The sequence below is a fragment of the Aptenodytes forsteri genome, unplaced genomic scaffold (genome assembly GCF_000699145.1).
Source record: "Aptenodytes forsteri isolate BGI_AS27 unplaced genomic scaffold, ASM69914v1 Scaffold184, whole genome shotgun sequence".
Classification (NCBI taxonomy): Eukaryota; Metazoa; Chordata; class Aves; order Sphenisciformes; family Spheniscidae; genus Aptenodytes; species Aptenodytes forsteri.
This window is the reverse complement of record NW_008796078.1, coordinates 2,418,088-2,440,454: the sequence shown is the minus strand read 5'-3', so window position 1 is coordinate 2,440,454 and position 22,367 is coordinate 2,418,088. Positions and strand designations below refer to the sequence as shown.

Sequence of the window (22,367 nt, the reverse complement as noted above, 5' to 3'; positions counted from 1 at the left end):
ACTTCATCTCTGGGTATTTGGAGGCCTGTTTTCAGCAGGAGAGAATTATCAGTTCTCAGCAGTTGGATGCAGTTGTGTTTGAATTTTTGGAGGATTGTTCAAACTCATTTGGGATTCCTTCAGAGGAAATTAATGCAAATATTTGGGAACTTGCCAGAAACATGGCAGGTTTTTATTTTTTCTTTGTGGAGGTGAGTAGGGGAAAAAGTATCCTGAGAGGAAAGAAACACTGACATAGATACAGTGCTCCCTAGTGGAGCCGACAGTATATATAGAATCATAGAATCATTGAGGTTGGAAGAGACCTCTAAGATCATCGAGTCCAACCGTCGACCCAACACCACCACCCACTAAGCCATGTCCCTAAGCCTGTTCCAATGTTTCACCACTCTTTCAGTAAAGAAATTTTTCCTCATGTCCAATCTAAACCTCCCCTGGTGCAACTTGAGGCCATTTCCTCTCGTCCTGTCGCTTGTTACTTGGGAGAAGAGACCGACCCCCACCTCGCTACAACCTCCTTTCAGGGAGTTGTAGAGAGCGATGAGGTCTCCCCTCAGCCTCCTTTTCTCCAGGCTAAACAACCCCAGTTCCCTCAGCCGTTCCTCATGAGACTTGTTCTCCAGACCCCTCACCAGCCTCGTTGCCCTTCCCTGGACACGCTCCAGCACCTCAACGTCCTTCTTGTAGTGAGGGGCCCAAATATGCAGTTGTAGATACTACTTTACCCAATCTGTCAATATTCAGGAAGGCACTGTGGACTCAGTGACCTTGGGAGCATTACATGACTCATTTGATTTACAAGAATAAACTGTTCTGAACCTTTGATCTGGTATGTCAAACAAATGAGGATTTCTACCAGGATCCGTCTCCCTGTATTGAACGAACATTGAATGTTCTTCGGTAAAAGAGGGCTGGATGTACTTCAGCTGCAGAAAATGATGGCGTTGTAGATGTGGAACGGAGGTACCATTCAAAAAGGCATAAAGAGAAGGACTGAATAAGGATGCTTTACTATTATGCAATGTTTATGCTAAACTCTTCTTGGACACTAAGATGGTGTCCATTCAAGTATTAGAAAATGAAGCTCTATGATTAAATCTGCTATTACACATGCTATTATGCAAATCTTACTATTGAAGCATTTTTTATTTTTGTGGACATGCTAAAAACCTTCAGGCCTTTTCCTGATTCCATACTTGCTACATTTAAGTTTTCCTTCTTTGTTGATAAGCTTTTGTTCTGCAGTGATGTACTTCCTAATAACACCAATTTCCCTCAGTGTAAATATTCTTATCATTTCTTGTCTTAGAATAAGGCAAGATGCTACTGCTTCTCTTATCCTGCTATGGAAGGTCACAACCACTGGATTTAAACAGTGTTCACTTATTGATGGCAGAAGCGTCACTCTTCTCCAGGCACTGGGTGGACTTGTTCTTTCTGAAGAAATGCTTGCGTTAGGAAACAACTACTTCATTGGTGAGTAACATGCTGACTTTGTGTGTCACCTCTAGGTGACAGCCGATGGTTTACCCAACATTTAGAGAAACAAAGAGGTAATTCCCTTAATTTAAGTGCTGCTGAAAGATCCAGATGTGATATTGGGACCATGTTTTAGACACCAGATGTGATATTGGGACCATGTTTTAGATGTTGGTTCATTCAAAGCAGACAAGAGGTACACTGAATTCTTACAAAGGTGGCCCCATTCACTTTAAAATCTAGATGATGATCTTTGCCCGATACCTTTAGATGATGCAAGGTTATTTTGTATGTTCTATTTTTAGTCAACTGTAAAGCTTTTGGTAAATGCTACAGTAAATAACTCTGAATGTTTGAGGCGTTTCTTTGTTAGATATTGTATCATGGGGTACTTTGTAAAGAAGCTTGAGCCTGTGCACAGTAAACTTGAAAAAATATATTAAAATATAATAGGAAATCTGATCTTCTAACAGTTTACTTGCACTACTTTTTCTCTTCTAGTTTCGTCTCTGTGAATATGAAACCTTAGAAATATACTATATGTTTCATTGCGCAATTAAATGTTAAGCATCTTTGTGGAAGGGGTGTAATGAAAATAGGCTGATATGTTATTTTTAAGTGTATGGGAAATAATACTGATTTAATGCAGTATTTATGCATAGACACAATAGACTTAATTAAATTGAGCTTTCTGGGCAGATGGTTTATTATACCAATGACATGAAACCAAAGTCATTGTAATAACAGCATTTATTGTAATCTGCTTGAAATGCTGTATATCTTATAATGAAGTATAAGCTGCCACAAATTGTTATTTGGCAACTTATCATGCTAATAAATGTAAAATTAAAAGCATTCTGATGCAGAAACATTGGGCCAAATTCTAAGTATGTAGCTAATACAGACCCCCCCCCCCGAAATGCAGAAGTAGCGCCACGTTCTCTCCTGTTTGAGCTCTCACTTAGCAAAGATACTGCTTGAAGGTCTAGTATAATCATTTAATTACCGCCAGCAGTGGTTTCTTCTAGTGATACTTATATTCTTCAACTAATTTTCCAGTTCCTTACATTTTCTTTATTATTTACTTCCAAGATACTTAGTTTTAGCTTTTTTTCTCTTTTAATCTAGTTTTGCATTTAATTTATCAGAGTTAAAACTCTCCTCGTGTGTCTTCCTCAGGAATAAATTTTTGCATTTGCCTTGTGGTAGTTACCGTACAATAAAAGTAAGTAAAAACTTGCTGAAGACAGGATAATTAGTAACTTTTATGCATTCATGAAAGTACCTAAAGGCATACCTTGGTCTGTAAGCTCCCAAATAGAGGGCCTGAGTTGCTCTGTGAAGGCTCCACTTGACTGTACATGCCGTACAGCACAGGCTATTAATTTAGATAACTAAAACGAATATTGTCGTACCCTTTCATAGTTTGTCTTGTCGCACTTGTCTCTCTGTAGCTGTCTTTCTGTCACTGGGATTTTTACTTTGAATTGTTTACTGTGTGCTAGGTAATGAGGTGAAAATACACCGTTTCCTTGATGAACATAAACCAAGGTTTAGGGCATAAAAATTGTATTAATGATCTTGCTTATTTCATGCAGTGCAAGTTTTCTGACACCTCTTATTTTACTTCCATCTGTTTTTTTGATACTTTCTTTGGTCTTTCTTCTTAGTTTCCTGATAGTGAAATTCTTTGTTGAATTTTCCAGTTGTTGTAGTGTAATTTGATTTATGTAAAGAACATGAATCGTAAATGCGTATGCATGGAGCAGCAGGGAGACTCCAATAATACAGTGATACATTCATGAATAGGAGCATCTGAGTGCTTAGTAAAGATGAGTGCAGATATAGTGCATTTGAATTTTTAGAAATCCTATTTATTTTAGCAAATGTTTGGATTACCTGTAGCGCTTTTGATAGAAAATGAATATGAAACATTCCCTCTGCATATCTTTTAGTCCTGAGGCGTTGCAACTCTATACTATGATATAATCAAGTAATGAGAACTCAACTCAACAGTTTTCTGGAGTAAATTATTTTATGTGGCCTTAATTTAGTTATAGCTTTTCCCAGAATAATTTCCATTTTTCAAAACACTTGAGCAGAAAAAGGGTGAAATACTAAAGGAACAGGGAAACTGAAACATGAATTTGTTAGTTTAAGTGTGTGTGTGACCTATCAACATTTATTGCAAGAAAGAGAAAACAGAGTAGCCTCTGGATTTTCTTCTCAATTGTATGGAAATATTGTGCTTGCTTTCCCTCATCAGTTCTCGTCCAATACAGTGTAAGTCTTGGGTGTAAAACTTAAAAACGAACTCAGTCATTTGGCGTGAAAAATGCTGAATTTTATCTGAACCCAACTGAAATCCATAATGCAGCTAAGGTCTATATAAAAATAATTAAATCTTTACTTCAGATTTGATCCAGATGTATGGAAATGTCTGTGAATCTGCCACACCTCACTTACGTTTTTAGTTTTCAATAGTTTAGTTGTCAATAGGATCAGATGAATAAAGTTTTTCTTATAGACAACTTTCCATGTTTCTTGATATACATGACAACCTTATTCTAAGGTACAATAAATTAAAATGGATGATTTTATATAAAAAAGCAATAATGTATCATGTGCTTTTATTGATGATATTTAAGCTAGAACAATCATGAGGACACAAGATACTGTAGGATGACGTAAGCATAGAATCACACGGTAAGGCTGTGGACCATGCCAGCTGATATATTTACTTTGTATAACTTCCCCCTTCTTCCCCCACTCTTTTTCTGTTTATTCAAATGAGTGTTTAAAGGATTCTTCTCTTAATTGGTCAATTCTGTACAATACAATTTTTTTGACCTTTTAAAAAATTTCTAATTAAACCAGTAAAAGAAAAATGGGGAAGATCTGAGTGGGTTTTTGGTGGTGGTTTTTTTTTTTGTGTGTGTGTCTTTTGATCTACATCTCATTTGAGTCACTTCTCACTGCGTTGCCTCCAAGTTTTGTTACTCAGCAAGGTACTTCAATTACCTCTTGCAAATCTTTCTGAATAAGATGGTTATGTCAAAGAAAAAAACATTTAGGGAAATATTATTTGTCTTGTGTTACCTCGTGGCGACCCAAGTTCAAAGTTGTTTAGACAAGATTGAAAAGACTCAAAAGTCGGCAGTAACGTACTGATTTGCTGACCACGTGGTTCAGGGCACAATGTCTAGAGGTTGGAAAGAATGCTGTCTCCGAGATCTAAAAATAGACACCCCGATCATAGTGCTGTTTACCCCAGAGACGGCGCCTGCACTGTGTGGGAATGCAGCGTTTGAGGGAGGGAGAAGAGCGTAACACAACTCAACAAAAAAAGAGCAGTCTGTTTTCTATAATGTGATTTATAAAATGGCTGCTGCATCTGCAAACAGTCTTTTGCCGTGCAGGAAAAGAGTTATCATGCTGTGATTATGCAGCATGATTATATTGTTAAATTATAGCATTTACCCCATTAAAATAAGCCCCAGTAGATGGGAAAGAGTACTGACTCGAGGACTGGCCTGTAGCTTCTGTGACACATTCTTACCACGACGGCTTTGCTTAGAGTATTTTTAACGAGGTCGTCTGTGAGATTTGATACTACACGTGTGCCAGTCTTCTAAAATAATTTATTATGTTTTATTAGAAAGTATACTTATTAGCCAATGGGAAAAAAGACCGATATGGTTCAGGTTTTGAAGTGAAAAAGCCCCTGAAAGTACTGATTCGCTCAGTAGGTTAGGTGGGTTCGGTGTAGGATGAAGCGCACAGCATATCCCAAGGTGCTGGTGGCTTTTAATGCCAAGTTACTACTAGACAAAGGTAATCACTAGATGGCTGATCTGTAGTACAAGCCAGCTGAACTGTTGATCTCTGCTCACTGTTTGCAACAAAAATGCTTCATTTGATGCCAAGAGAATTTCAAAAGTTTTGTGCCCAAATTCAGGACTTGAAAAAAAAAAAACAAACCAAAAAAACCCCCAACCAAACAAAAAAAACCTTTATTGAGGGCATTTCTGAATAGCAAATGTTTTTAATATCTATTCTGTGGAGTGCTATGGGTGGATATTGAGATTTGCCAAAGAGATAGATGGGAAGTGAAGGAGGAGGGAATTAATCATATTTTTTAAATAAGACATGGCAGTAAAGGGATCGACACTTAAAAAAGACATTTAAAACATATTAATTCATTGAAAGTCTGCCTTTTACTTCAATAAATTTATAGCTTCATACTATTTGTCCCGATGTTAGTTGAAGTTAATGAGTGATTCTTGTATAAACTATAAAATGTCTCATCTGTGTTTGTTTTAATTCAGGATCTTCATATCTTCATGCTAGCAATAATGGTACTAGAATACGTGAAAATGAGGAACTGCAAACCTTTACCTTGTTACAGTCACACACCTATTCTTCATTGCAATATATCTTGAAAAACTGAAATCAGATGAAATGCACTTTACAAGTCTGAAAAAAGGAGATAAGAGTACCCTGATGCACCGTCGGTTTGTGCGTGAGTCTTTCAGACTCAAGCTCTCGTGAATGTTAATAGGTTACAGCTAAGGATCTCTGTGGTGAGCTGCAAGTGCTGCTTGTTACGTGTTTTGGGGGGAATCTAATGCACCCAACATTGTGCACTTCTCTTTTTCAGGGAATAATATACCGGATTTGGAAACGTGTACAGGAACATGTATATCTTTTTTCTATACAAGTTTTTTGCAAGTGCGTAAGATTTACTAAATTGGTTAAATAATATCTCTCTTGAGAAAATAATGCATTAACATTTTCCTTTAGAAAATAAAAAAGAACTTGCTGAAGGACTCTGAAGGACATTTTCAGCTTGCATGGCAACTCTCAAAAATCTTCTATGATTTGTTGCATGCATCTTTTTTATCCAAACGTGCAATCACACTCTGATTGAAAGCTGGAACATTTATTCTGAAAACAGTCTGCTATCGAAATAGTGGAAAAAAAAACCCCAAACCAACACATAATAAAAGCATTAAAATCTTTATTTTTTTAATACTCACATTTTAGAAGTTTTACAGTGACTATATACCATCTGTTTCTTCATGAGTCAGTTAATTTACTGTGGTGCTAAATTAATATACCTGTTCACTGAGGCAAGAATTCTGTGCTTCATGACTCAAAAGATACACCTGTGGATGTGAGACTTACAGTCAGTTGTAATTTCGTACGGTTTCCAGTCTGCTTGGTAAACTAGTATAGGTATTCCTATACTGGTACACAGTTAGCAAATTATATTTAACAGTCCAATTCTGCTAGTAATCAAAACCATCATAGGAGTGTTTTTTGTTGGATGAATTTGGAAATTAGGTAATAAAACTGCATATTGAATGATTATTGCTTCAGTTTTACAAAGTGTTTAGTTTGAGGTTTGGGACATAATGTAGAGCATGGAGTTGGCAGTGCTGACTCTGTGTGTGTGCAACCTATTGCCTTCCTTTCTCCCAACAACATAAAAAAAAAATGCAATTATGTTTTCAGGTCTTTATCGTGGTTATTGGGGTATTAACTCTGTTGACAAAGCCTGCTTCTCATCAGCTTCCATGATGAAACGTTGGAAAAATTGCTTTTCTGCCTTGGTGGGCCCACTGCTGAAGCTGCAGTGATGGGACCTGTTTCAGAAAAATAGTAAAACAGACAGTTGGGCGTTAGTATTTTGCCTCCATTTCCCCATAGGTAAATGATAGAAAAGTTTGTATATCTGTAGTTGTTAAAAATGCTTGTAAATAGCTTGAAATTACTTGCTTTTTGACTTTGTGCTTTATTTAGCACTTTCATGATGCAGCTTAAAAAGCAGCTTTCATGAGATATTGCTACGGTAGTTTTATAGTTTATTGCCTGCTTACAAAATAAGAGGAAGAAATTTATAAGCAAAATTGCTATTTCTCAGGTAAGACCTTACAGATAATAAAGCAGAAGGTTTAACATTTAATATGAATGAATATTTTTATCTGAATAGAAAATAAATCCTCCAGCACAATCTTTAAATTATAATGCTTATTTTCATCGCAGCAAGAAAAACTGATGTAAGGTGTGTAATCTGGTTTTCTGCAAGATGCCCGGCCTTTTAGATCAATGCAATTTAACTAACTGGTTTGAACTATAATTATAAAGTATTTCAAAAGTATTTCCTTAAGTAAAATTGGTAGCTGTACAAACTCACTTGACAATGGATGCTATAGCATCTTGATGGTGAGATGAAGAATACTGATGCTATTCAAATGCCAGCACCTATAAGGCAGCTTGCTTGAATTCCACGAAACTTTCTGCTTAAAGTTCTTTAAGTTAGAGTTTAAGAACTTAAGTTCTGCTTAAAAAGGAAAATTAATGCTTGGCTCCTCAAGCACTGTTGCATTTTAAAAAGTGTGTAAACCATATGTATCTATGTACAGAAAAGATAATATTTTCCTATCCAAAATGCTGTCCTGCCTTTCTGATGCAACACAGTATTTTCTTTAGTATTTACTCTGCCCTGAGCAGTTATTTGCTCTCTTGATGCTCTTTGGGTTACTTAATGAATCTCCTTGCAACATCTCATCATACGTTAACGAGTGGTCACTGCTAATATAACTGCAGGTATATCGAATAGGCAAAACGAAGCTTAGTGTACAAAATTCTTTATTAAAAATAAATAATCTAGAAGGGTATTTTGAAACAAGTCAGTCTGATTTTCTAGCTCTCTTTATCTGGCTATAGAATTTCAGATTAGGAGGCAAGTTGTAGCTGTGTCTTTTGGATGGCGTGTTTTGTGTTGTTACATGTCTTTAAAACACGCACGTATTTCCATCCAAAGAAAGCAGTTTGCTGCATGTTGAAATCGTTTTTACTTCAGCAACAATGAAATAGGGCAATTTTATTTCATAATAGGAGACGTGTGAATTGAATTCCCTGAAAGCCACGTAATCAGGTTACTCTAGCTTTAACACGTTACCGTGTGTCAGCTGAGCATCTGTGTGAGCTCCTAGCCCATGGCATATGTGCAGTCATTTGACTTACCCCTCTTTCACTCTGGACTAAATTAAATCACGTTGCCTTGCACATGCCGCAGTTGGAGTGTTCACGCAGTTCTGCTCAGCCGACCTGCCGTGACGTACGTGTGTGTGTGTGTGTGTGACTATTTAGTTACTTTTGTGCAAGTCAGCCTTGCTGGGGGGCGGGAATTTGGTGACAAACTGCTCCAGTTAATGGGGTTTTCATTTTTATGTGTGCAAATTGCCTGGAAGGGCCCTATTGTAGACAGTATTGAGCTTTGTGCTCAACTGTGAACGTTTCCCTGGGGTTCTGGGCATAAGAGCTAACCTTGCAGAAAATGGCCTTTTGATAAACAATAGCAGCAGCAGAAGTGCGAACAGCATAAAAAGTTCAATGAAGTGTTAATTTCAGTGACTTTTTAAAAGAGATGGCCGTATAAGGCAAGAAGTTAAGCATTCAGCTGAAATCCAAACCATTCTGAAGAATGCCGTTAGGCTATGTAAGAAAGGGTATCTTTATAAATATGATAAAAATCAATACCCTGCCCTGCCCTTCATGATCAAGTTACGTGTACCTCGTCTCACGTATAAGTAGGTGTAAACATTAGACTATTTACTTTTTTTATATGTTGTATTATGTTTTAAGCTAGCGTCTAAATAATTTTTACTCTTTAGAGTCGTCGTTAATCAGTAAATGATTCAAAATTAATTTTTATTCACTGCTACTTTAGCAAGTAACAGTGGGTAATTATTTTTCTGGTCTATCTTTGGAGGTTCATCTGCTCAAATTTGTAATGCTTCGCGAAATACCTTTTGTTCGTTTGTTTATTTTTAAGATTTCTCCTTCTTCAAATATGACTTCTGTGACCAATTCACAGTCAAGATATTTACATTCGCTTGGTCACATGGTTGTTTGCACTGAGAGATCTTGGACAGACTGCTTAACCTGATCTGTAAAATAAGGATACTAATGCATAATTTAAAGGAAAATGTGAGGCGCATTTTAATAACGCTTGTGAAATGCTTCGAGATCTTCAGCTAGTAGTGTAACATACTCTACGGTGTATTTAAAAGTCGGTAGCCACCCAAAAGTCTTTAAGTTGAACCAGTCGCTATAGATAAATCCCAGATAACCTTTCCGTCCAATCTACTGCAGCTCCCCATTATCACAGTCCCAGTTATGTCATTTGTATTCCACCACGCTTAACGGCTTTTGTGAAGTGTGGTATCGGAGATTCTGGTGGTCTACATTTGTGCCCAAAATAGTTCACTGCCAGCTTGGTAGCACTGTGGAGATGCTGATAAAGAAGCACATAACGGGGAAATTGTGGTACAGGAGATCTATTAGAAGATTAGTCTTGTCACCCTTTGCGAGGCTTTCACCATTAATTTGGACAGTAAGCAGAGTCCTTGAAGCCACGACAGAAGGTCACAATCTAAGCTACTGTCACATCTCCCTAATAAGCTGTACGCAAGTGGTTTCATAAGTGTAAGTGTACTCTTGCTAGCTGTTTCATAATCCTATCGTGGGTTTTGGTCCAGTCAAGCTATTACGTTGGGATAATTGTTTAGCAACAGTGAAATTCAGAAATTGCCATTTGTTATAGAGGAAATGTAATGGAACATGTGTTTGGGGATTTTTGTACGCAAAGTGAATCCAACTGGTTTGCTCAGGTCATAAATGTATTTTAACTGTCAGTCCTACCAAACTGAGCTCCGGCTTGAAAGGCAAGCTGTGTGCTGTTTTTTCCCCAAGTTTTGGTAATAATTTTCTGACACCCAAATTTTGCTTTCTGTTATACCTGTGTAACCCTATCATTGTCAATCTGCCTCTGATAGCGTTGCAGAAATGTTACCGAGAATATAACTTGACCAGCAGCACATTTATCTCTATCACTGTAATGGTGATTATGTCTGAGAAGAAAGTATATATTTGATTTTCAGAGCCCAGGATGGGTTTTCAGTGTTGGTAGTGAAGGAAGAAAGCATATCTATTTTTAAACTGACTATGATATCAATTTGGAGAAGAAAAAAAATGCAATGAGAAGTTTTAAAGTCACTTATCAACAACAAAAAAATTTCCTTTAAATTGCTGTTTCATGTGAGTTTTTGAAAAATAAAGTATTTGAAACAGTTCTTGAACTGATTCTCATTAAAATCTATACATACTTTCAAAAGCAGGATCTGACCAAAGCTTCTGTGACAAAGCACAGTAAGCATGCTGATCTATATAGAATTTGGGAGAGTTGTACCACTTATAAATAGTGCTATTTGTGGGCAAAATAGCAGTTTTGTTATTGCAGCTGTATTTTTGTATCCCCAGATGCTATGTTGCCTAGCAGTATCATTAGCGAATGATCTCAGATGTTCCGTGCAAGCATCCTATGGTACTGATGTCACAGAAGTACGGCATCAAAGATTGCGAATGTCACTGACTACCTGTTTCTCACTTCTTGTTTTCTGCTTGTGTATGATAATCATCCTAAGGCAAACTGGGAAAGGATTCCTGACCCATTTTTTCAAATTCAGTAGAACAGTATTAGTGTCAGGGCCCTGAGGGTACTGATAGGCGTTAATGACCCTGACCATTAGGGTCATGGAAAAGGCGATAAATGATTGTCTATTTGCAAATCAAAAGCACGCCTCTAGTATTTCCACACGTTAAAGGTAAATTTTCACAATCAAGTGTATCATGAGAACATCTTGTTATGCTTTTTCATTTGTTAGGTCTCCAAAATGAGTTGAACATGACTTCCATGAATGAGTGGAAGGCTTGAGTTCTCTTAGATTTGCTAGATGAATAACCACTATTTGAGATTGTAATATACAATGCCATAAGAGAGGGAAATCGGTTTGTATAGTTAAACTGAATTTAGTACTTTATGCTTAGATCCAAAAAGGCACTTAAGCACGGTGGTGATTAGTATAGACCCCTGTGGTGGTCTTCATAGTCTTGAATGTTAGCTATACCATATGATACATGGACAGTGTGAATGCTATGGACATGAAATAATCTTTGGATAAAATTTGGACATATAAAGGTTTAGGAGAAAGGACTAGAATTCAGGTCTTCCTTTGTCTTTTTTTCTGGTGAGTACTGTAATCAAAACTTAGTTCTCTTTTTTTCCTAGCTTCCTTTCTTTAAATTATTCTTATCTCTGCAAAGTTCAATGGCCGCAAAAGAAAAGGTTGAGCATATTGAGCACTCCTGTTTAGCTTGCTGGATAACATTTTCTCCTGTGATGTGAGAGATGTGGTTAAACAGAAAATTCCTCTTGGAACTTCTACACTTTAGGTTAATTCTATAACTTTCCATTATCTGTGGATGAACTAGCAGACATACTTAGGTAGCTTCTATCCTGGACCACTAAGGCTTATAAACTATAGTTTAATATGCTCTGATAGCAGCCATATTGTTTCTGGAAGCTGAAATCAGGTCTGGAAGTATTATAGCTTCGTTGTGTTACTACATGACATGAACTGAAGATTTGGTGCAGGCACACCCCATACCGCTGCTTTGCTCCTGAAGGACTGATATTATCTGGTTTTCTTCCATTTGTATATATCCCAGTTTCCCATTTTCCAAATAATGAATAACTGACTGTACTGTACGCCAGGAATGGGGCAGAGAAATGACATCACCTTATTCTGGGGCCCTTTTTTGGTTTCCTAAATGGAATGGTAGGAAATGCCCTTAGTGCTGGGGCTATATACTGTGCAGGGAAGCTGTAGGCACTTAGCATCTTTGAGAACTCCACTGCTTTGCAAAATGTTAAGTTGGCTACTGACCCCAAAAGCTTTTGGTGTGGGAAAGTGTTGAGAGAGAAAAAGAGAACAGATGGAAACTGATAGACATCCCACTGCTGTCTCATTTCCTTGGGAAACCAGGCTAAAAATAAGTTGAAAACTTGGGGGCTGATGCTTCATTGCCTGCCGAGGGGTTTGGGCACTCACTTACATTCTCTCTCAACCAAGAAATATTTAGGTGGACTCAAAGACCTATACTTTTGTGAATTGGAACTTTAATGTAGGGAGCTATTACTGTATTTCTGCTGTAAAATGGTAATCTGTTGTTTCAGCCATAGGTGAATATATGTTGGAATACATATATTCACTGTGTGGAATACGGAGAAATACATTTGAGCCAGTTGCAATAGGCAAAAGTGTTTGTGCGTGTAATAGTGTTGAGTGCACACCAAGAGTTAGTTACCATTTGTAGTTCAGTCTTATGCCTTCCACTAGCATAACGTGCGATAGCATAATGTTTTGAGTTGGTGGCCTCTTAGCTTCAGTCTTCCTTGTTTTGGCAGTCCACTATGGACCAGCTTGCTGACCTCAGTCTGCCGTGCACAGAAGGAAGGTTCAGAAATGGGGCTTGTGAAGGAAGCAAATCAGTTTGTGTAGTCTAGGAAATCTACAGTCAATTAATGTTTGAGTAGTGGTAATCTGAATGGCGTGATATGATCTTGCTGAAAGCACCTGGACACAATGGTACTGGACACCTGGCATCTTTTATTTTGACTTTATTCCTCATTTTTCATTCTTAGCTCTCTTGATGTGAGAGAAACAGGAGCGTACGTACTTTGTGCTCCTAGGCGTAAGTAGGTGAAGCTACCAGGGTGGAATGAGCTGTAGTGTATTTTACCACACATACTGCCAATGAAATCATGCAGGCATTTCTCAGACTATCAAACGTGTGTGCACAAAGCTTGAAAATGCCTCCTCTGCCATCTAAATGACTACTCACATCATATTGTGATTTATTAGGCTTTAAAATTGTTTCTGTAATACTATTGTAAATAGCTCAACCCTGAATTCTTCAACTTAAAATGCTCTGATGTCATTATGTTTTAACTAGCTTTAGAAAACCAGCAAGGTTAAACTGAACAAAACTACCTTTTGATATAAACAGCGTAAATGTTTTTCTCCAGACCTTAGATGAAGGGAGCTGTAAACATGCTTCTGAAATTATTCTCCTACCTAGAAGTTAAGAATAGAACTTAAAACTCACTCTAGTTCAGTTGCTGTTATGGGAATTGGAGAAGGAATTAATTGAAGTGCTATGACCTGAGTTAAGCAGAGTCATATTTAGATGATCAGACAAGCTGCTTCTAGCCTTAAAACCTACAGATCTCGGAAAGTTGTATGCAACTTCTATAGAGTGAAAATAAATAGCCGTGTTTTCATTCTTCTAGTCTTTGGAAATTAGATGAGATAATTAGAAATGACAGGAAAATGTGTGGCATTCCAGTGAGAATAATGATTTTTTTTCAGTGGTTTGCCTAAGGGCTTTTGATACCGAAATAGTAACAAGATTGAAAGTACAAAGAAGTTTGATTTAATATTCCTTTAGTGAACTGTCCTGAAGAATATGTAACAATCGGCTTCAGACAAGCAAATGTGAACCCAAAGACATTTTCTAAATACCACATTCTTCCAAGCATTCACGTATAATTGCATGACTGCCAGTGACAATCGCATTCAGTTGGTAAAGGAAATAATTCTGGCTGCATCTTTGAACAGGTGGGTAAAAATGGGATGTGTATTAAGGGCAGAATAAATTGGCTTGCTTTGAAGAGGTCAGCAGATTACAATAATCTTCACTAGCCAAAACAGATCATTAGACATTTGGAACTATACTCAATACTTTTTTTTAATCTGATCTTTTAGAATAGCTAACTTGCAGAGGCTATACTCAAGCTGATGACATCTGTATTGGACATGAGATTTTCCTGCTTTGAAGTTATGGTTCAGGGATCATTGTTTCTAGCATAAACAAGTAATTGTTCCAAGGATGCAGCATTTTAAAAAGTGAAATTGAAAAATGAAGAACAAAGGATGGAAATCTTCCACATGATTTTCTGTGGCATTTGTAGAATTAGTCATGCTTGACACTTTCATATGCAGAATGTAAGTAATGTTTAGCAGCTGTTCTGGAAAGAGAATTTACTTGAAGTTCAGAGTGTTTCATGAAACTTTGGTTTATTACTGCTCATTATAAATATTATCTTGTACTAATTCTTTTCTACTTGACTAAATATTGTGCTATCTCCAGGCTATAATGCAAGAAGCTAGACTGCATCTTTGAAGTACCTTTGAGGTTTAGGCTGTAAATGGATTCTAGGATATTAGAAAAAACATTCTATGTCATATACTTCCCGCATCCATTTACAGCCATTCTTTTTAACATTAAGGATATTTAGATTTAAAAAAGCATCCATTTTTTACTTAAGTTCTCTCTCTATTAATGTCTAAAGAAAAGTATAATCCTGCAATGGTTCTGTGTCTGTAACTTTCCATACTGATACTACAGTCTTAGACCCTTAGGAGTCTACCTACGTTAAGGATAGTGAAGTCAAATTTAAGTTTGACAATTTATCAAGGATCTTCGGGGTTTTTTAATGCATATATTCTGCATACAGTGTATACACTATACCAGACCCAGGCTTTTTATGTCACTGCACATTTATTCTGCCACAAGCTCCCAGAACGGAGCACCTAACTGATGCCACACACGGAAGGGCTGTAACCCAGGAGTCTAATCGCCGCGGTGGAACAATGCAGTTCGAGCACAAGTGAAGGATAGGAGCAGGCTATATGTGTTTTGACATGAACTCTGACTTAATTGTGTACGTCATGGGCTGTGTATGTGCCTCATTTTATCTTTCCTGCTGTCCTTTATTTTATTTTCCAGGTGTATCTGTTAGAAATATGGGTGATAGGGATGTCGTTATGCTCCAGTGTGCTTTAATAGCTTCCAACCAACTATTTTTTTAATTCCATGCAATTACAGGTGCTAGCCAGAGATTCATGAATTTTCGTCTTCCCTGTCAAATGTTCCCATTTTCATGTTTTGTTCGTCTATACCTGGTATGTCACCTTATAGAGTGATCAGATCGGACGCTTAATAATACTTGTATTGTAAATATACAAAGAGATGCTGTCAAGCTGTGTATGTCTGTTCTTGCAAACTTCATAAAAAATGCAGCCAAAGGGATTGTCCATCTGTTACCAGCGTATTGCAGTTTATGATCTGTATGCTTTTTGGCTCTGAAGTAACTTTGAGAAATTCATTTAAACATTTTTCTCCACTGAATTTGATTTTAATATTCCTTGTCATTAAAAAAATTAAGGAAATATTTTTTTTACCTTATCAAAAAGGTAGCAGGCAAAAGCATTTGATTATTAGAGACCTGAAAAATGATAGCAGATTAGAGCTCTGGAGGTAGAGCTGTTTCACCAGCCTGCCTGCCTTTTGTTGATCAATATAATGAGTGGTTGTTTCCAAACTGTATTCTAATTTGTATTTACATGCATTAAATTTAGATAGGCGTGTATGAAATATGAGCAATGATGTTCTTAGTTCACAGTTTCTTTCAATTTAGTTGTATTTATTTGTCTAGCAGTAGAGCGTTAATATGTATTAGTGTATTTTCTTATGTAGTAAGAATAATTTTTTTTTTTTTAAGGTTTTTTGAATGATTCAGTTACTAAATGCATTGTGGCTCTACGCTTGACTGTGATAGTGAAAGTCAGTACCTGCATGCCTGTGGGAAGCCATTCAGATAACTTCCAGTGTTCGGGGAAAGGAAAATGTATCACCAAACCAGATGAGGTAAGGTGAACTTATCAAGACCTTCCTGTAGTGTGGAAATTCCATGTTAATATAAACGCAGTGTAAATTGTACTTGGTCCTCTGAGCGTGTGCCTACCTTGCTGCTGTGTAATAGGCTTCAAAAGCTCACAGATGTTACTAAATAATAGTGTATTTATTTGCTATTCCTAAAAATCAAGCACTTAAAAGCAAGAAAATGACTGATACAAGATGCAAAGGTTCATACCCTACCCCGGCAGTAAAAACAATTACTCAAATTAAGTATAAGGTAATGCGTACTGCATCTCACTGTCATTATACAAGACTATTTCTCTGCGCGATGAGAAGCACGTGGTGGGCACGTGGGATCCCCAGTCTACAGGCCAGCGTGTTCCGGTTTGTTACAGTCTTCAACGTTCTTTTGGTTTTAGGTCTGATTTAATCTAGTACTTATCTCTCCACGTCTCAATAATTGCTTGCTCAGAAATCACTGATCAGGGCAATGGAATTGTCTGAGCGTAATTATGAGAAGAAAGAGGATGGAGTAATTTGGTAACGTTTGGAAGTTTTCCTGTACGGCTTCCTCCTGTGCGTAATACTACACTGAGAGATTACAAGGGCGCCAGCAATTCCACTGGCCACTGTGAATTTTTTGTGCGATCTAGTAACGTGAGAAAGTAAGGACCAAATGTGTTAAATTTGCAGTCTGTATACTGCTTTTACAGAAATAGACTGGCCTTCTGTGAATGAGATCCTGTACTCTCTGTTACCTTCCATACGTGTTGATTTTATTTCATGGATTAAAAGTCATTTACAGCACAAATATGCGCAATTAATCTTTGGTTTTATTAATATTCATTTGGAAGATAAAAGCAATAGTAACTGTTGAGTAAATATTAACAGCTGTGAGCCTGCTGTGAGCTCAGAAAATTTGGCATATTTAGGGAATTCACTGTTAGTTCATCTGCTACCATTTTCCGATTTAAATTCTCAATAAGCATGTTTGATAGAAAAATGACGTTTTGAATTGTAACAACAATAATTAAATTGCTACAGTAATCTATATATGCATTGCAGTGCTAACATCTGGAAGAATTAAGCATCTACTTTATTTCTCAAAAATGAAATTTTAAAATGCTTGAGGTAATGTGTGAACACAATTATTGCAAGACGCTTTTAGAAGCAACTGCTACTCTACCATACCAGCTGGCTGGTATCCAAATAAATTATTCATTCAGATACAGTGTCCTATTTCGTAGTCCAGTTTAGTTTCTCTGCTTTACTATATTTAACATTTTTACTTTATAAATTCAGCATCCTGAATTTTTACTTTATAAATTCAACATCTTGAATTTGATTTATGTAAATAATATGTTCAAATTTACTATATATAACAGCGTATCAAAATGTCTTCTTTTTTCATTTTTTGTCAAGTTGAGAGTTAAAGCCTTTGATAAATAGTCTTATTCTCTGCTTTACTATATTTAACATTTTTACTTTATAAATTCAGCATCCTGAATTTTTACTTTATAAATTCAACATCTTGAATTTGATTTATGTAAATAATATGTTCAAATTTACTATATATAACAGCGTATCAAAATGTCTTCTTTTTTCATTTTTTGTCAAGTTGAGAGTTAAAGCCTTTGATAAATAGTCTTATTTTCTATTTTTTCATGTTTTAAATGACTCTAATTTCTTTCTCTTATTGCATGTCCTATGTCAAATAAAAATATCTCTTATTGCATGTCCTATGTCACAAAATAAAAATAAATTCCTGTATCTATGCGGAAGCATTAATGCTTTTCTGTATTAAGGAAAAAGCATATATGGCCTTTAATAATTACCATGTTTTATAAATCTTTGAGACGTGGCAAGTAAAATAAAATAATCTTTAAAAAGAAAGACAAATTGGATTCATGGCAAGAAAGAGGAGCTATTATGTCACTCAAAAAAAGAGAAATCAGTACCTGTGTGTCCCCACCTGTAATCTTGACACTGAAAGTTTTATATGTTAAAACTAGAAGGGTTAGTGATAAATGACCCCCTCTCATACCCATGTAGTGTGTTGCTTTCCCTGGAAAATGAATAGAGAAATTTAGGATTGTTCATATCTTTCCACCTATTCTTTCTTTGAACCTAAAAGTAATAACAGGAAAATTTATTAAGGTAGTGTTTTTGATGTAACATGCACCAGGCTGTAGTTGACTGACATCCCTGTGGCTGAAGCTGTGGGACATAGAAATCATGTTGAAGTCCATTTCTGAAGAGGCATCTATCAATCCGCGGTAGTCAGAGAACTAGAATTAGCAGGATTCTCGATATCTCTTTTCTTCCAATAAAATTTTAACTTCAGAAATGTAATTGCTTTTATTTTCACTGTCACGAAGCGCTCCTGAATTTTCTAGAACTTGAACAAATGAGAAATGTCCCCAGTAATCCTCTCAAGTGCCGTCAAACCTATGCCAGGTAGCCTGCTGGGCTGGGGTAACTCGCTAAAACCTCAGGTACAGTGTTTCCAAATGTAGATGATTTATGTCCAGCTTCCTACTCCAGGGAGAATAAACATGTCATGATGTCTGTTTGTCCATAGCATTTTTTTAAAATTGTCAGTTTTCCTTACGCTTTAGCCTATTAGTTGCATTGTACCACTTCAGCCAGGAACCTGATTCAGGCCCAGCATCAGCAACATAGGTAAAAATAGAAGGTGCATATTTCATTAAGCAGGGTGGTTTTGCTATTGTTTAACTCATCTTAGGTGAGATAAGCCCTAAAAGGTCTTGGTGATTTCCCTAACGATGGAGCAAACGACTACCAAAATTACGTGCTTGACATGTACCAACCGTTGTGTCCGTTTCCCACGGGACGCATCTTCTGCGCTTCTTTTTGCAGAACTGAAACTTGAATTTTCTTTAGGTTTACAACATGCCCTTTGTGATTTGCTGTTTGTTTTTGTCTAGAAGTCATTCTGTGTTGCACAACCTTTGTGATTTGCTGTTTGTTTTTGTCTATAAGTCATTCTGTGTTGCACAGTCTAGTCTTGCAGGATGCAAAGCAACTTCTTAGAAGAAAGCTTCTTCACGGTACTAGGCCTTTTATGCAAAGAGCTCTGCTGGCTGTAGTCATTGCTTCCAGTGCCAAGAAGATTAATGATTGTCTTTGCGTTTTGATGTACTTCATAGTTTTATTCTAAATCCAGTTTAATGTAAAAGAATGTAGTAGCACATCTGCTTAATGGGAAAGTTAAATGTAATTAACAATCTGCAGTGTATAAGTGCAGTGGCATACTATTATCTATGGAGTGCATAAAACCGAAAACAAATGAATTCTGGTCTAACCTGGAAGTCTCGGCCAGCTTTTACTCATTCCTTACTGATACATAACTTAGCTTCTACTCAGCTAGATGCTTTTTATAGAGCGTGGATATGACATGGAAAGCTTTTAATGGCAGAGTTTCTTTTTCACTTATTGTTGCTTTTGAAAGGAACACAAAATTCACCACTTTGAACAAAGTTCTGTGAAGTGAGGTGATGCTGAGTCAAAGTGATGCCTTCTCCTTCCTTTGTATGAGCTTTGTAGCCCTGCTTTGCTGCCATGCTGGCCTTGCCGTTCTTCCGCGATGGAAGCGGGAATGTGTCAGGAGGATAATACTGGTCTTGGCATTATCACAATGTAAATACCACTTTCACATTTATATACTCAGTTTTACACTAGAATAAGTTGTCCACAAACCAGTTAGCTGTGCATGGAAGAGAATAATCTTGGTATTAACCCAAAGAGAGAGATTTGTTTAGTGTGAATTTCTGATTCCGCGTAGGATTTTAAAGTGAACTTTGGCCATCCGTTGGATTTGAGAGCCACAATTTTGCTTACATACGGGGATAAAATGATTTCCTTCACAGATTGCACTGTTCCGCAACTTTGGCTCTCCCATGTAAAATATGGAAGAGCTGACTGTGTAAATATGAAATTTTATTGCTAGAATTGGAACCCTTGAGATTTACACAAAAATAACTGGCCTCTGCCTGCACCGAGAAATAACGTATTGAACTGAATAGCAATGATTTCCATGTCTTCTACATGGGCTAGAAGCTTTGAGGTAGATCCACTTGATTATATTTGTAGAAAGGCTAATTATAAAAAAGCCTCATGTATACCTAAAGGCATGCTTTTCTGCATATGGACTTAGTTTCCTAAGTAAAATATACTCCTAAATACAAAAGATGCAATTATCATACACCAATGTTTTGCTCAAATATTATAGCAGCTCACTGTGAGTTGTAATAAATACTGAAAGTCTTTCTCAGCAAGAGAAAGAGTAGACATTCGTTTTGTTCTGGTCATCTTAACAGCTTCTTTACTATAGTTAAAAAAAAAAAAAGCAAAAAGGCAACCTTTTATGGTCTCTCTAGTCTGAAATTTAGAATCTGATGAGCACGTTATTACTCTGCTTACTTAAAATAGGAAAAAAAGTACTATATTCCAACTCTATTTATAATATGATACTTACAGACAGTTGGATTGGGTAATAGCAAATTATTTTAAAGAATTTATTTTATCGCCATCCAAATTGATATATGATAGATTTGCACTCCCATAATCAAGTAAAATACACAGACGAACTGCCTATTGATAGTAGATTGTTTTGGAATTCCTAGATAGTGACTTTAACACTAGCATTATGGCAGCGTGTAGTTTCTTCTTCACTTAGCTTTCCCCAAATATGCTAGTACATGTCATCTATTCAGGAAAAAAATTAATAGTATCGTTTGGGAAAAGTGAAGATGACATGCCTAATAAAAATGATGACACCTAATCTTCTCTATAGAATGACTTGTCTGCATCTCAGAACTGTTATCTGTCATTAGACATTTCAGTTTGAAGTGTTACAATGCTTTTCTGCTTTCAAAACCCATTTTGTTAACTACACGTTATGGTAAATTGATCCCTGTATCATACTCCTAGAGAGATATCAATATTATCTGAGCTTTTCTTGGCTTCCTATTTCGTTAGTATTGTTGAGGCAACGGCTGATTGTTGCACTGTTTAAATACATTAATACTTACATTATAATAATCAGCTTCCATTGCTTCGAAATGAGGTTTTAGCGCGGGCGGAGCCACGCTGCTTGTGTCTGCGTGGGCAGTACAGACGTTCCCTTCCTCTCCGATGACTGGTTCAGGTAGCGATGTACTTTGCGTCTTACTCTCAGATCTAGCACAAAACAGCCGTGAACCTGAGCCTACCTAACAAACGTGGTACCTCTCTGTTCTGACAGAGTTAACTTTGATGGGATGGTGTACTTCTTGGCTTTCTTGCTTAGGGATGTCTTTAGCATCAGATAGACGCAGATAAGCCTGTTCTCATTTTCAGTGCATACGCAAGGACCAGAAACACATTTAAATGAGATCAAGACTCTGATCTCTTCAAACAGGGTACAGAATCTAGGTACAGTGCCTATATCTTTCCCCGTGCTCTATTCAAGTCTATTTTAAGAAAAAAAAGCAATTTTTTTTCATAGTATGGTATCTCACTTTGTTCATCTAGAACAGGTGAGTTATTGCGCCAGGCAGCAACCTTGATTTTGTATTAAGTCTAAACTCAACACTCCATTCCAGGAATGATGAAAACCACTTTAAGTCAATAACGTAATTTAGTATCAGTAAGAATCAGAACAGCTGTGAAGGATGCTGCAGGCAACATGTTTATGTGCACTCTTTACCTGCGTCCCGATCTTATATATGCGTGACCCAGATGGTATGAGACATTGAGGACAACACTAACTTTGAACCACTGATCACTGTTGTCTTTAGGGACCAAAGCGATCCCTGTGCTGACGTGTTTTCCACCAATGCTATGTGGAAATACTTACTGTGTATTTAGTTAATTGTTTAGTTCTTAAATAAAGGTGATTATTTGTTTCACTCTGTTAGCCGCTTCACTGTGTAGCTCATGTGAGTTATCTTCAAAGTAAGCTACTGTGCTACCTGATTACAATAATTTTTGACTGCGTTTTGCTTCCTGTCTTTCCTTTCTGTTGAACTCTACAGCCTTGTAGTTCAACAACCTGTCATTGCTGATGGGCGAGATATTCAGAGCTGTTTTGTGAAGAGGCTTGGGCAAATATCAGAATGTGTATAGACCGTACACTTAGCAGGGACTTCTGGCACTCCAGATAAATAACATACTGTCGTGGTTTAACCTCAGTCGGCAACTGAGCACCACGCAGCTGCTCGCTCACTCCCCCCACCCGGTGGGATGGGGGAGAGAATTGGAAGAGCACAAGT

At 37.0% G+C, this 22,367-nt stretch overlaps 1 protein-coding gene across 1 annotated transcript in view; it reads left to right on the top strand.

Annotated features, from left to right (window-relative positions):
- DNER (delta/notch like EGF repeat containing) overlaps positions 1-22,367 on the top strand; it is an 86,761-nt gene that overhangs the window by 13,761 nt on the left and 50,633 nt on the right. Inside the window, exons 4-5 of the mRNA XM_009286721.1 lie at positions 1,310-1,476; positions 15,956-16,101. Coding sequence (XP_009284996.1) covers positions 1,310-1,476; positions 15,956-16,101 — 313 coding nt within the window. The remainder of the gene's footprint in view (positions 1-1,309; positions 1,477-15,955; positions 16,102-22,367) is intronic.